Raw genomic sequence first — 15,560 nt, forward strand, 5'->3', positions numbered from 1 at the left:
TCGTGCTGGAGCCTGCTATTTTCTACACATCTCCTTCTTAGATACCTGAAATAAAGAGCAGTTCTCCAAACCATTCCTCTCCTGAAGTGCAACTGATATATGCAGAACTGTTTTGAGTATCTGATATCTTTCTGATTCAATTGAATGATCTTTTTCCTGTGCTTCTTCTTCCTTTGGCTAAAACATGTTATTATCTCAGTGAAGGTTTATTTGTGAAGATTTTGTGCCAGTAGAGTTTTTCAGCAGTTTTGTGAGGATGTATCAGAGCTGGCTGTAGCTGCATGAAGAGGGAAACAGTGATTTCTTTTGTGAGCAAGGTGAGATGCCAGTTCAGAGTCATCCATAGGTGCTAATGGATTACTTGGTGTACTTTGTTTTTCATGGAGCTTCTCTGGCTACAAAAGCAATACCACCAAGTTGCCATACAAAGGAGCATGCTCCCACCAGGCTATGTGGATGCAATGTAGAGAGGCTCTGCAATTTGCTCCCCCTTTGCTGGAATGGTAGCGACAAAGCAAAGAAATTATTCCCTCCTTTTAAATAAACCCACTGAGAGATACTTCTTTCCTGGTTCTGATATTGGGCAGAATAAGGGACCCCGAATGAAATCTGATCTCAGAGGCAGAAATAAATTGCAACATTCAAAAGGTCTGTGTGCAACATAGTAAATGTTTTGGTTACCTTTAAATCTGTAAAGTTAGAACAGTGAGAGATCTCGGAGAAAGGCAGCTACAATTGCATCACTGCTTTACTTCCTTGAAAGTGAATGAACATGAATAAATGCTCCAGCAAAAACAGATGTTTTGATCTACATCTCTTTTTTTTTCTTTTTTTTTTTATTGCAAAACAATTGTTACAGAAATTTCAGAAAGTTCTACTGTATTAATTGCCAACTTCTGCTTTTTATTATGCATCTAAACACAGTCTAAAAGTGCATTGTGAATCCAGTAGACCTTTGGAAAGGACCATTTTCCCTAGTTATGTACATTTAGACAAATCATATTTGAAAAGCTTTGTATTAGTAGGAATTTGTTTAAAATAACATTTTAGTAATTTTTATCCCTTTATAAATGATTGTTATACACTTACAAATGATAGCCCAAATAATAAATGATTAAATAGCTATTAGTACAGAATATTGCAAACACTGTTCCAGACAGCAGTAGCAGCAAATAGACTCTCATCATGTACAACAACTGCAGTGGTGGAAAAAAGATATAACTTTAATACCATTTACTCTTGTGCAGGCATAGAACTATATTTCACCTCCAATTCCCTCTTCTGTCCCTTCCCCCTCCCTCCCAGATATTAAAATAAACAAGAGTTATCACTTCCCTGCAGCAGAAACAGCAGCTATTTAATAATCAAATGTTTTTCCCTAACAGTCTTTTGAAATAAATGTCGTGTGGCTCTGTGAATGATCTGAAAGCATACTGCAAAATTAAAAAGTCAGAGACTGTTTCACAACCAGACTGTCTCAATGGCTCCATCATTTGACCTCCAACTTGAAGATGATATAGTGTAATCCATGCCATGACTCAAACTAATATTGATTTAGAAATGTAGAATAAATTAATTTCCTGACAGAAATCAGAGTATGCCACTGAAATCAGTGGATTTTCTGCAGATTTGCACCAGCATCGGTAAGACTGTAATTGTAGTCAGTCATGGAGAAGAAAAGCCTGTGTGACCTGTAGTGTTCTGTGTGAGCTGTATGACTGGCTATAAAGCAGGGTGCAGAAACAAAGTCCCTTTGCATCCAGTACTACTGCTCATATGCCAGTGTGTGGCAAGGACAATGAATTCCATCTAGAGTAGTGAAGGGTTTCACTAGGTAAGCAGACACCCCCACTGTTTCACTTCTTATCCCAGTTTGGACTGTGATTTTATCTAAGATGGTTGAAGGGAAAATTCATGCTAGGAATCTTACCTATTTTTTTTTTTTAAGAAGATGATCTATACCTAGTGTCTCTCAACAGAACTGAAAATGTGGCCTTTATTGAACCAAATATGCATATTTGTGCAAAAAATGCAAATATATTCTCATTTTAAAGCAGGGGAAGACATCACAACTACTTCCAAGGGAAAGGGTTCCAAGGGAAGTCCAGGAAAAAACATCTCACACCTTCCCTTTGGGTGATTATCAGTGTTTAACCTGAGCAATATAATAAGACATTTATGCTTGTTTTAAAACCCGCACCACACATTTTCTGAGAATTTTGTTTCACTGGCTCGCTCTAATACCTTTGATGACTTCTGCTCTCAGGACAGACACTGGCTTGCACGCACTGCAGTCATTGGACTAAGGCCGTGTGCTGCTACCAGCACTTTTTTTTGAGCAGTTATTCATGTAGTTGCATTTTCCATGCATTGACAGTTCCTAAGAAACAAATCGTTTTCTTCTCATACAAAAAATATACCTAACTAAGATATTTATCCCCTGACAAAAGGCTATCCCTTCCACAAAAGGTACAAATCAGTTTGGTTGTTTTTTTGTTTTTTTTTTTTACCAAGAAATCTATAAATGGAAAATTAAAAAAAAAAAAAAAAGTAATCTATGTCTGGAACCCAGAGGGATTTCCATGTGTAGATGAATGGATGTTTTGGTTTTACATTATATTTTCAAATTATCCCCTCACTGCCATTTGTTAACTGGCACTTGTGCTAAGAAAATAGTGTAGCACCTGATCTCTTCCAAAAAAAAGAGAGAGCCAAATGTCTGAGCACTGCTGTAGGTTCGCATTTTGTGTTGAGTATTCAAATTTCATAAAATACAATTGTCTTTTAAAAATAATAAAAAAATCACTTACTTTGCTAAAGATCAAAAATAATGGAAATAATGTAAACATCCAAAAGTTTGAATTAATTCCTAACTGGATTCATCTTTACAGACAGGCAATAGCAAAATGTTAGGTCTCCTAACAGTCCAAAGAAACTCATGGAACAATGCATGCATTTTCTTTGACACAAAAAAAGACTGGACTTTAAGGAAGAGAAACTACTTCAGTCATATCACACTGTTATTGTGAAAGAATAATGTGCTATAATACAATACCTAGGACAAGTGTATACCCCAACTGTAGAATAGAATCACTTAAACTGGAAACAACAGAATGGATTACTATAGGAAAATATTTATAAAATACTGCACACTGCTTCTTCCAGCATATGTAAACAAACAGCTAAGTTCAGTTGAGTTTTAAAATATTACTAAAGTTCATATGTCTTATAATCTTTTGCATAACATGCCAGTTTGTCTTTCACACCATCACAACTCATCTGTCACAGCCCACAGTGGCTCATTAGAGGTTTATACATCAGCTCATACAGACGTTTAAGTGGAGCTATACAAAGAATTGTGCGAAACATACCAAACTTACACACTGTGACCAGAAATGCATATTCCATACATAAGCTAATAATTGGATAGTGGAACTTAATGTTTGATGCAACATGTGCTATTTTATTGAATGTTACAGATTTACAAACAAGACCATGTAATGAGATATTAAACCTGCCCTGTAACGTTCACTAATATTATCACATGTCACAACTATATATGTGTCTATTTCATAAACTATTCTTTGATACAGAATACATCATATGGCACATGCTATAGCTACATGATGATGGATGATGAGACTTCTATCTCACTAAATGGTCATAATATCAAGAGTGGGAAGTCTCGTCCCATTGCAAGAAATGGGAATGTTTTATCATTCAAAAAGGAGCTGTTTGATGCAATGTGTAAAAACCAGGTGAAAATCAAATAATCTAACATCCATCATAATATTTTCTATAGACACCACATTGTAGAATAAATGGGAAACATTCAGGAAAAGTAGTGTTCTGACCTCCTGCAATCACACTTTTAACATCTGAATTTACATTTTATATATAATGGCAAATTTTAAGAGGTAAATAAAGTGTTCTGTTTCATTTTACCTGGAACCTGTGCTCCAGATCAGTAAGGTGCTGTATCCTAAATATTTATACAGCTTCTAGGCTTGGCAAACTTCTTTACACTAACAAACTAACCAATGGAATCTACCCCAGAGGAGAGCCCTGTGCCTAATTCACTAAGCACTGTTGAGGAATTTCTAATGAATCTGAAAGTCCTCTTGAGTAGACCAATAATGCAATGACGATGAAAGAGTCCACAACAGTTTTAGCAGACATTCATAAAAGTAACAAAGAAAACAAAGTAAGAATATCCCCCTCTACTCTCCATAGATAGATAGGTTTGGAGAAGCCTTAGGAAAAGGCTGCTAACAGAAGGTTGGCACATTTGAAGCATATTGTTAAACACAAGTTCCTTTGCCCCTCGGCATTTTGCTGTTGTTCAACAATCAGCCTGCCACAAGCATGCTTCATAATGCACAGAAAGGTTTCCGACCTTTCTTGGTATCGCCATGTGACTGTAATGCTGCACGTGGCCTGCAAGGCAATTGCATAAGCATGGTGTCTTGGTGGAGTTTAGTTCACTGAAAGCCTGATCAAACAGAAGAAAGCAAAGAACACGTTGGTGCAGGAAGTGTGAAACACATTGTTCTTAACATCCCCTTGCTGCATTTCCTTGTTTCCTGAACTTCCAACGCAGTGACTTGTTACCTAAATGTTTTTATCTTCTTGGCCCCCTTTCTTGAGGATGATGATTATTTTTCTGTCTGGATTAGTTGCCTTTAGGACTTAACTCTCAGATGGTGCTCAGAGTCTCCCAGGGTGAGGACTCAGTGAGAAAATATCAACTTGTATTCTCAAAGCTGCCTTTGAAAGATAATTCAATTTAAATAATGTGAAATATGTACCCCACTCACAAATGTTCATTTTTAATAACAAAAAAGAGCTGGTTCTACATAGGTATTGGTAACTGTTGAGATATTTTAACATCTGATAATACTAATGTCAACTTTTTAAAAGCTTAAAAGTTGTGCCATCATAAAGGAATGTGATTTGTTTTTCCAGTTGCAGCTTATGCTTCTCCACCCTTCTTTAGTCTTCTGTATACCCTTCCACCTGTGACCACTGGACATTGTCTCATGAGAAGTTTGAAACTCTGGTTGACAATGTGGCCCTTGGAATGTGGGTGGAGGCAATGGAGTTACACCCATCTTCAACCAAACCTGAAACAGCACTACCGTTCAGACACACTTTCTCCTACTAAAAGTTCTCACTGTGTGATATGCTGATGAACGGTGGATGCCTACTCAGAACTAAGGCTTTTGCTGTTTACAGACACTTGCAGTTTCACTTTGGTTCTTTTACTTACCTTAGAAGCATATAGAAATTCTAGTGTTTTTCAGTCCTCTGCCAAAAATGCTTTCCTTTAAGCAGCTTCAGTCTAATTACATGAATCTGGATTCACACTTCATGATAGATCCTGTATAATTTAAAAAGTCTAAATAGGGCTATGTTCACATTAAAAAAAAGAAAAAAAATGTGTATATTTTTAGGTGGGGGAATGATATGAAGAATAAGCAGCTGAAATGAAACCGCAAGAAGAACCTGGTAGCAGCATGGTGGATAAATCTCCCCAATTTATATATAATTAAACTGAGCAGTGAGAACTGGACACTATTACTATGCTCTGCTCTGCTCATCCTATTCTTACTGTTTCATCATATCCTTTGACTTAGTGAGACAACATACTGATGACAAATGTGGTAAAAAAATAAATATATACTATTCCACTTAATTACATTCATCCTGAGCTTGCTCACCTGTGCTAGAATCTAGAATGCCTGTTGTACACAGGAAATCACCTGACATTTTAACATAAATTCTTCTTCCATTTAAGTTGCAGTAAAAAAGGCATTTCATTTCCCTTTCTGCTCTTGAAAATATAAACTTTCTGTGGCACTAGAAGTTGATACAAAAGGAGACAAATGAACATTTATAGTTGTTGTTATGTTCATCTTTCTTCATTTCCATAAGTGTGGGATGCAAGGGACTTGGGAGACTTTAGGTGTTTTTGCTGCCAGTTCCTACAGAAGTAACAAATGCTTTTCACCAGTCATCATAATGGTGACATAGATGAAAAAGAAGTTGTAATGAAGTTTGTAACATATAATTTGTATATTTCTTTTTTGCCAGTTAATTCCTGCATCTTAAAAACTTGAATAATGATAAAAGGTCTTAGGATACCCTGTAATGAAATGCAGATATCTGGAGCTATTAATCTATGTCTTCTGACTTCATTAAGGGGGCTTAGTATTCCTCTTGTTTACAGAAGGTTTTGTAAAGCTTTCATTCCTCCCTTTTTTCTTCAATGCAAATGTAAAGTGGGTCAAGGTTGAGTATGTCAGTGGTGATGCTGAGGTTGAAAATGTGCTCCCTTGATCCATGGCTAATGCCAATTGTACTCAACATGGGGTGATGTGAGAGCTTTTTAAAAGTCTGCTAAGAAAAACAGACTGAAGAGCAGATGACCCTTAGACTGCTGGTGAGCTTTGTATAAGCCTAAGTGTGCTTGCTTTCAAAGCTGCAGAAGGCTCCAGTTCTTGACAGTCTCCTCATGGACAGGTTGTCTCCTCTGCTGTCTGGCCTCGAGGACTTACTCCTCTCTAAGGGGCTCCTCAGGCTTGCTGTGTTTCGCTGCCTGTCAAGTTTGTCACTGATGGAATAGCTCTTTCGTGTGTGCTGTGCATACAACACGTTGGACTCCTCAGCAGAGTAGCTGTTGGCTCGCTCTATTTTTGGAAGTGGGATGCTGTTGGGTAGAGTTGTTGTAGCACTGCTGTCTTGAGGAGATAAGGGGATTCCCTTCTTGTCTTTGACCTCAATATCCTCATGATCGGAGCTTGGGTGGGTTAGTTCAGCTTCTCTCTCTGGGTGGCAGCATCCCAAGTCTTCCACTTTGCCCCTGAGACTTCCAGGGAAACTGGCCCTCTCTGCAATGGCCTGGGGAGCACTCACACACCTTGTGTCTATGCAATCTGTAATACTTGTGTACTCTGCTGTTTTAACTGGGATGCCAAGGCTGCTGAAGTAGCTTCGAGAAGGAGAGAACATGAAGCTGTGAGATTTCACAATTGGTGTTTCCTCCAGAATAAATGGAGTAGTAGCCAGGTAACGACTGCTTTTAGATCGCTCTAAAGTATGATACAAGGGAGGGTCTGAATCCCATGGGATTTGGCATTCTGTGATTTGTGAATAGTCTGAAGAAAATGCTCTTGCTTCTATTCCAGAAGTTTCCTCATAATCAAGACTCCTGCCAGAGATCTTTTCACCAGCTGTACTGCTGATGTATGCACTATTAGTTAAAAGTGAAGAGGCTATGTGAACCGGGAGAGCTGCATCTTCAGGACCAAGAATATTTATGGAGCTCTCAAGAGGTTCTGTGTCAGAATGCATCTCATCCATGGCAGAAACATAGATGTCTATACAAGACGAAGGTCTTCTGGAGTCTGGGGCAATTGACAAAGTGCTGGTAGGGGGTAAAGGAGCCTTTCCTTCTTTTGCTATTGAGTGGGAACTGATTGCCCGATGCAGGCTTGGAGATCTTTCTTTAAAAATGCTTTCCAACTTTTCCAACCCACACTTGTCCTTAATATTTGTTGCATAGAAGGAGTGGCTTCGCAAGCGGGATGTGATCGTAGGTGACGTTGGGGACATGGACTCCTCTCCCGTGGGATCAATGCTCTCTTGAAGCTTGTAGGCATTTCCTTCCTGGCTGTTGAAGCTACTCTGCCGTACAATGTAGGCTGCATCAGTACAGTCAGATGAGGTCCTGGATCGGATCTTAGCTGTCTCGCCTCTCTCAATGCCAGCCATCTTTTCTAAGGCAGTCACCATTCGCCCCATCATGTCTTCCAGCTGAGCAAGCCTGATGTCAACTGTCTGCAGAGAGGCCTTCATGCAGTGCTCTCTCTCATTTACTTCTTCCAGTCGCATGGCCATGTTCTCCACCCTTTAGAAAGGGAAGAATTAAACAGGTAAATTTCTACAAAGCAGTAATGTTCAGCTAATAAGTCACCAAACCAGTTGGAAATAACCAGTCTCAAACCCCAAAGGCAATGTACACCACCTCATCTGCTTCAAAATCCTGCTAAAAGAGGTAGGTTTAAAAAAAAAAAAAAATACTACACCCTCAGGGAACTGCTCCAGTGGATTAAACCAAGGACATCAGCTGTGTAGTGCAGAGGGGGTTTGAGTGTGCCTCATTCCAGGGACTGGAGACTTATTTCATAAATGTTAGTATGAATTACTGCCTCTTTGCTTTCAAAGCTTCTAATTAGGTTATTATGAATGAGTAACACTTAAAGTAGATGCCGCATTATGTTGTCCCCAGTTGTGCCACAGTCAGGACCATCACAGGTAGCTAAATGAAGTAAAGAAAAAAAGCAATGTACCACAGAAGAGAGGCACTGCTGTATTTTTAACTTATGTTTGCCCCAGATTTACACTGCCTAGCTCTATGTCGATCTAAGGAGATAGTTTCTTTGTTATCTGATTAATATTTAGCTCAGATTTGTAGAAAAAAGAAATATCAGCTATTTTGTTGAATATATATAATATTGAGTTAAATATTCAAGAATACTGCAAGGAGGAGAAACACTGATCAAGACAAATACAGCCTGTAACAGGATACATGCACTAAGATTGCTCCATTACTGTGATTGTGCCTTGGGTAGTCTGTATTCCTAGTTTAAGGATTGAAATGATGGATTTTAAATTTAGTTTTCAGCTGGTATCATAATATATAAATAAAAAGTTAGATTATAAAATGGGTAATAATTAAATGTAAGAGTCATTATTTTTAATTTAATTTAAACTTTAGTATGTCTTTACTAGACCATTGATCTGTCACATTTGAAAATATTTTCAATTTTTAGGGAATTGTGTACAGATTTATGGCAGTGGCTTCTAACCATTTCAATTTTCTGACTTCCAAAATGTGTCTTCTGAAGGATTTATTGAGTCTGAAAATTTTACATTATGAAATTGCCTGTAGCACATAAGAAACTTCTATAATTATTTTCTCTGTTTGTAATCCCTATGACAGGCTGGGACTTCCAATTTCTATTAAAGAAGTACTAAAAGCAATGAGTTTATGTAGTCCTCTGTGTCTGATAGATTCTGTTTTTCCCCACTGCTGTAGACATTGAAAAATTATCAGAGAGGCAAAAGATAACAAATGGCAATATTTCCACACTATTTTTCATCACAGGTCTCTTACTCTCTTCTAGTTAGTGGAATTCATGCTCAAATATTACTAGTCACACTGCCATAGTTAATAGGCACATAAGCCATTGCCAGGATTTCTGATGAGGTAAATATCATCTTCTACTACTGCTAGTTATTTTTTCAATAGGACAAGTGATTTGGAACTGACAACACCATAACTACTCTTATTTGCACAGAGGGGAAGATTGTAGCAAAGAATAGAATATGCATTAATGCCCTGTTGCCTAATGCTCAGAACTTTTTCTGGTAAAACACTCAAGTCTGACTACCTTGTGGTGATGAGCAACAGAACCTGCCCACCGAGGAGAGGAGAGGACAGGGAGTATGACTAAGCTCCCTACAGCAAGTCTAACATTCCTGGGAAATACATGCTTTTTCTGTGAAGTCTCTGAGTTTTGAAGGCACAAGCACAACAAATTAAACGTGCAGCAGCAGCTGTATTGCTATTATCAGTCTTCAGTAGACAAATGATCGAGTAATCACTGTTGAGGAATGAACTGGAGGAAGCTTGAAGGAACCTAATTCTACTCATTATCAGTTGGGAACCAGTCTGTTTTACAGTTCTACCACCTTCTCCAACAAAACAGATTAATGTTATTAAATATAGGATACAATTCCACAGTGAAGGCAGTTTACATGGGAAGCAGTTGAATTTTCAGTCATGTTATTACTTATATGAACTGCTATTTTATAAAAGCAATTATAATTTTGAAATATTTATTAGCCAATAATTGAGTCCTTCACCCCACATTCAGATCCTATAAGAAATGCTTCAAGATGATGAACAGATAAAACATTGTAATTGTAGGGCTGTCAGACATAAGGAAAAATTTTACTGGATTTTACTGGACAATTACAGCTCAGATTACATCCCACAAAAAAACCTTTCAACCCAGCAACAGTTGCCAAGAATTAGGGTGAATTTATAACATTATTTAAAGCTAACTGGATAATCTGGTTTTGCTGTTTTGTTGTTGTTGCCATTGTTTAGGTTTGATTTACTTTTTCTTTCCTGCTTTGAGAGTTGTACACAAGTGAAATACTTTTTAATACAAACATAGCCAGTTGGTCTATCAGTGCAACTGTCCATAGCGAGGTAAGTTTTGTGTCTTGCATTCATGTGTGGGCTGTGCGATGCTACTAAACACAAGTAATGAGCCCAAGAAGAACATGGAATAATACCTTGCTGGAAGGTGTTCATGTATTTGTTCTGCCTTCCCTGAATGTGCTCTAGCAGCTATGGTCAGTGGCACAGAACATCAGACAAGGCAAAGACAGACTTTTGAATTGCGTGGTCTGTTGGTTGCCATGGATCTGGTGACAAATGTGTTTGCATTGATAGTGTGGAAAATTTATAGAGAAATGTAACAAGATGAGAACAGAGCAGTGTGGGTTTGGAAACCATGGGTAACTAGAGATGTGCACAGGTAACTGAAAAATTAATAGATGTGTTTACACCTCATGAGCCCTGATTATAGAATTTTATTCATAAAAAGAAAGCTTGGAAGATGATGGTCACCTCCAACCCCCAAAGACATTAACTTAGTCATCCTTAGTTATACATGATATATAATATATATATATAATATATGTATATAATATTGTTATATATAATATATATATAAATATAAAAATGGCTACTCCAGAATGTTTAAAAAATAATTATTCTATTAGTGATATTCTCTTGTATTAATTTGATGTTCATTTCTGTAATCATTCATCCTACAAAACAGCAATATGTTCTGGGCATGAACCTATGAGAAACATGATAAAATCACATCACCCAAACACTGTGGACATAGGAAGATGTGGTCTGGAGAAATACATCCTAAATCTGGTCCTTAAAATGTTTTAATAAGTGAATTTTTCTATTTTCCTATATTCTTAGGAAAATATTCTTGCATTCAGTGAATAGACAGCCTGACCTGTATTTCCTTTAGGAATAGTTTTGAATTAAAACAGTTTCAAAATAAGAATGCCCAAGTTTTGCCTTTTTTTTTTGTTTTGTTTTGTTTTGTTTTGTTTGTTTGTTTGTTTGTTTGTTTTCTCCATGCCTATTCAGGAGCAAGTAAGAACCTTTTGGCAAATATCTCAATATCCATCCATGATGCCTCCTTCACACCTGTATTTTTCCTTGCAGCAAGATTCAATGTCTTAGAAAGTGTATTATTCAATGTATTAGAAAGTGCCAAGCCATACTACCAGAATGAGAAGAGAAACAGAGGATGCTACATGTAAAACATGCATCAAGGTGTGCTGCTGAAGTGCAAAATTTTCTAATAGTGAAACAAACATGTACTTTACCAGGACAATATTAAAAAATGAGGTGAGAACTCAGAACCTGACCAAGATTTTATATTACTTGCAGTAAGACTTTTTAATTATGGTTTGGGAGATGATGACTTTTGATGGCATTCATTTTGGTTTCTTTAGTTTTAAACTTTGCACATTAGTTCATCAATAATTTATTTAAAAATAATTCTTTAATGGGAGTAAGGCACTCTTTTCAGAGGTAGACCTCTTAATTCAATGCTAGAATTAGATTCACAAGTCTCTTTGTTGACCTAGGTCCATTTCTAAGACATCAGTCATATTTCAAAACCTTTTTTAAATGCCACAGAGACCTTTGACATGAAAGTCACTTACAGAGATACCACTGAGCTTGATATAGGTGATTGTAGAATGGTTGTATTTAAATAAAACATAGACAGCAGTTCTCAAGCCTGTAACAGGGTACTTTGCCTGACATCTTTTGGTAAAGCAGTGCTGATGTAAGCAGCCAGCCAGTTTTCTTGGGTGCAGTGGTTTTTTGTGACTAAGGAAGTTGGGTTGTCATGGCTGCATTCCCACTGGTGCCTAAGGCCACTTAACTATGACTGCAGAGAAATGCCACCAGAGTCACAGACCTTCCCTGCTGTCATTTTTCATGTCTGGGTGGGCCTGGTAGGGTCAGTCCTTTTTACCAACACAAAGCTATTTCTGTGCACTTTAGCCTGCCAGCTCTGAAATCAAGATAATAGCTATGTCATCAGTGCACAGATGCTGTATGTGTAATTGCACTGCAAATTATAAAGTGCTGTACTAATGGATATCACAAAGTACCAAAAATGATGTAATAATATCTGCTGTAACCAGCTTATCTGCTTTTTAAATACTGTTATAATGTGACCCTGCTCCTTTTGAAAGCAACATGAGGTTTTGCACAGGTATGAAAGAGTTGAGACCTGTTCACATGGAACAAATGCTTACTGAAGTGATTGTTTCAATGACTTATGCCAGATCAAGAAAAACACTGCAGTCTTTTTTGATAATATTACATATGTCTTTGTTCTGGTCAAGATGTGTTACAGTGATTAGAAAAGAAGATTCTCCACAAAAGGTCATGATTCTTCCACTGCAATGAGGTGAATTTGTCCAGCTAAGCTTTCCTCATAGGTCTTCAGGAGATTCACCATGCATGCTTTGATAAATGCATTCAAGGAAAACACCTTGCAGCCTTGTACTGCTTTATATTTTTCCACTTAGTCCATAACTTCATCTGATATGTATCAGTAACCTGATGCTACTCCCATGTGCTTGAGTAAAATCCCAGATAGTGGGCTTCTGTAGCAGAGCATCTTACCCTTCACATCTGTTGTTTTCTAGCCAATTAGATAACTCAAACAGGACAAGCTGTCTTGTCTTTCAGGGGGTGTAATCTTGAATAATCACTGAGTGATTCTGGTGCCATGATCACTGCTCTAGCATTTCCCAAATGTCAATAAAAATCTTAGTGTTGAAGTGAGATCTGGCAAGACAGACTGCATTTCTGGGTGACAACCACTCTACAACTATTAAAACTACACAAAACCTTCACAGAGCAGAAATCTTGTATACGTGTTCCTGGAAATGTGTGAAGTTTCTCCTGTTAATATTAACCTACTTTGTGGTTATTCCTCAGGGGTTAAGTAAAGGCATTTGTGTCCATTATGATCATTTCAGTGATAAATTGCATTTGACTCCTAATCAATATTCTTTCTTTTACTAGCTTTAATATAGGTACCTTGTCATAGTGCATTGTTTCATGCTGTAATCTACTAGTAGTTATTTTAGTTATATACTGTGGAGTAACTAATTCTGATTAAGGTTTTTAATCTGGTATCTTTAGTCTGTTTAATAAATAATTAATTTAAAAATAAATATATTTGATTTGCCGTCACTAGAGCTTGCCAGACAAAGTGATTCCTTAAATTTAAACTGTTTCCCAAAATCTGAGGCTAAGGAAGGACTGATCTTCATTTAGACCCCTATCTGAAAAGGAGTTTAAATACACAGTGGAATTCTTTCTTCCCATCAGAGTTAGAAGACAGAAGAAGCAGGGCTTCTTTAATAAATTTTCTCTGTAGTTCCCACTCTCCCAGAAACAGCTGCTCCTCTCAGTTGCTTAGTACTGAGGTCAAAGACAGACAAACATCATGTTGTTCTATGCTTTTAATTTCTGAATGTGAAGTGATCAGGTAAAGGGGGGATTCTTTCTGGTGACATCACATATGGAGACTTCTGTGGTGTCTGTTGTTACAAGAGAAGTAAGGAGATTCCTGAACTGAGGCAGGCCTACAGGATGCCAGGGTGGACTATTCCAAGGTAAGAGTATGAATGGAAGCTTGTTGCAGGTCAGGCAAGACACTGTGGTCCTGCCCCACCACAGCTCCTGACTGCATAGCTAAAATCATTAATTGACACCCAGGTCAATGCGTCAATACATTGATCTCTTTGTGTTTTGATTTCCTGAGCCCCTAACCTGTATGTGACCCATTAAGGCGTGAAGCAAGACTCTGTTCCCATCTTACAGTTTAATTCCAGTGCTAGCCTCCTACTCCCGCTTCCACGTACACTGGGCTTTGTATGCTGGGTGTGCAGCCATTCCTCTTCCTAGCAGGACCTGGAGCACTTGGATGAAGCAGCTGCAAGTAGGAGCTGCTCAAGCAAAGGGGGGCATTATCACATATGCACAGAGGGGAGGGAAGGCAGGTCCAGGTCCAGGTCCAGGTGCAGTTATGTCACACAGGGCCTGTCCCAGCCCTTCCCTTCTTAAGCCTAACAGCATGCTCAGCTTCTTGTAAATGAAAGGTCTTTGGGAAGAACTTCACTCACATTTCCAGGGTTATCTGGTTCAATGTTGCACCATATAAAGCTGACTTAATTGGACATATGACTAAACTGGTATCTCATGGCTCTAACATGGGTATTATACTTGGTCTACTACTACAGGCTAGTGACTGGGTGTTGGAAGAGTTTTGCATAGTTTTGTATCTTCTTTGCTTTCCTTGCTCTGCATCTTGTTACTTGTGCAATGATAACTCTATAAAGAAACTTTAAAGTGCAAATCTGAATGTTCCACAGGTTACAAAAAATAATTCTAGTGCTGCCATGGTTTAGGAATGGTATTCTCCAATTTAGAAACCATGCTGCCACTTCCCCTCCCCTGCTCCAATTGGAGGCACAAAAGGTGAAATTTGAGATAAGGACAACTTACTGGAAACAGCAATAAGGAAGAAAATAAACAGTAACAGCAATAGAATTACAAAAAAAAAAAAGGTGGAAGAAGGAGAAGGAGAAAGAGAAGGTGAAGAAGGAGAAATTATTTACAGTGAAAAGGCCCTGATAATAAATAATACCAGACTGTTCCATCCATCATGTTTTCTTGACTAGAAGGAATCCCTCCTCCTAAGAAGCCAGAGTCCCTTTCCCCTGCCCCTGGCAATGACATAAGGTGGTATCAAAAACCTCAGGGTCCTCCTACTCCCTCCTGGCTACTGCAAAAATTAACCCTGCCTGGTCTAGAACCAAAACAAGCATTTTAGATTTAAGAGGACCTGGTCATGACTGCAGGCAAAATAAAAGACCAAGGCATCCTGTTTCTAAACTGTGTTATGTATGATACTCAGATAGCCCTGATTCCTCAAGCATCTTTTAAATATTCCTCAGATCTATTATGAAATAAGAACTGCATTCATCTGGGATGTCATTGATTTGGCCTGGGAATGACCTCTGCATCCCAGAGGGTCACTGCCTGGATCTCTCTTACAGAGCTGGAGCACACACTAAACTGGGCCAAATTAAACTATTGGCTAAGGTAAATGGATTTTTAAAGAGCTATTTCCCTGTGACACTCAGGTGTTTGTCTTAATTTAGGATTCATATTAATGAACTTGATTCTGGAACAAGGTGCTTTAAGCTTTTCATTTAAATTAGCAATAAGGGCTCTTTTCCTATAAAATAGAGCCAGCACAGAATGAAAAGGCAGATTATTATGTTTTCATTGTCAAGAACTTATAGCATTCGCATGATGTAGAGAGGACCTAGCTAGATTACTTCTTATTTACAGGTCTTCA

General features: G+C 38.0%; 1 protein-coding gene across 9 annotated transcripts in view; it reads right to left on the bottom strand.

Moving 5' to 3' along the window:
- Window positions 1–872: 872 nt before the first annotated feature.
- TRPM3 (transient receptor potential cation channel subfamily M member 3) overlaps window positions 873–15,560 on the bottom strand; it is a 406,874-nt gene continuing 392,186 nt past the window's right edge. For all 9 annotated transcript variants that reach the window (XM_077790276.2, XM_077790277.2, XM_021541495.4 and 6 more), the window contains one exon: window positions 873–7,909. In XM_077790276.2, coding sequence (XP_077646402.1) covers window positions 6,460–7,909 — 1,450 coding nt within the window. In that variant the 3' untranslated portion in view covers window positions 873–6,459. The remainder of the gene's footprint in view (window positions 7,910–15,560) is intronic.

This window comes from Lonchura striata, chromosome Z, assembly GCF_050655825.1.
Source record: "Lonchura striata isolate lonStrDom1 chromosome Z, ASM5065582v1, whole genome shotgun sequence".
NCBI classification, from domain to species: domain Eukaryota; kingdom Metazoa; phylum Chordata; class Aves; order Passeriformes; family Estrildidae; genus Lonchura; species Lonchura striata.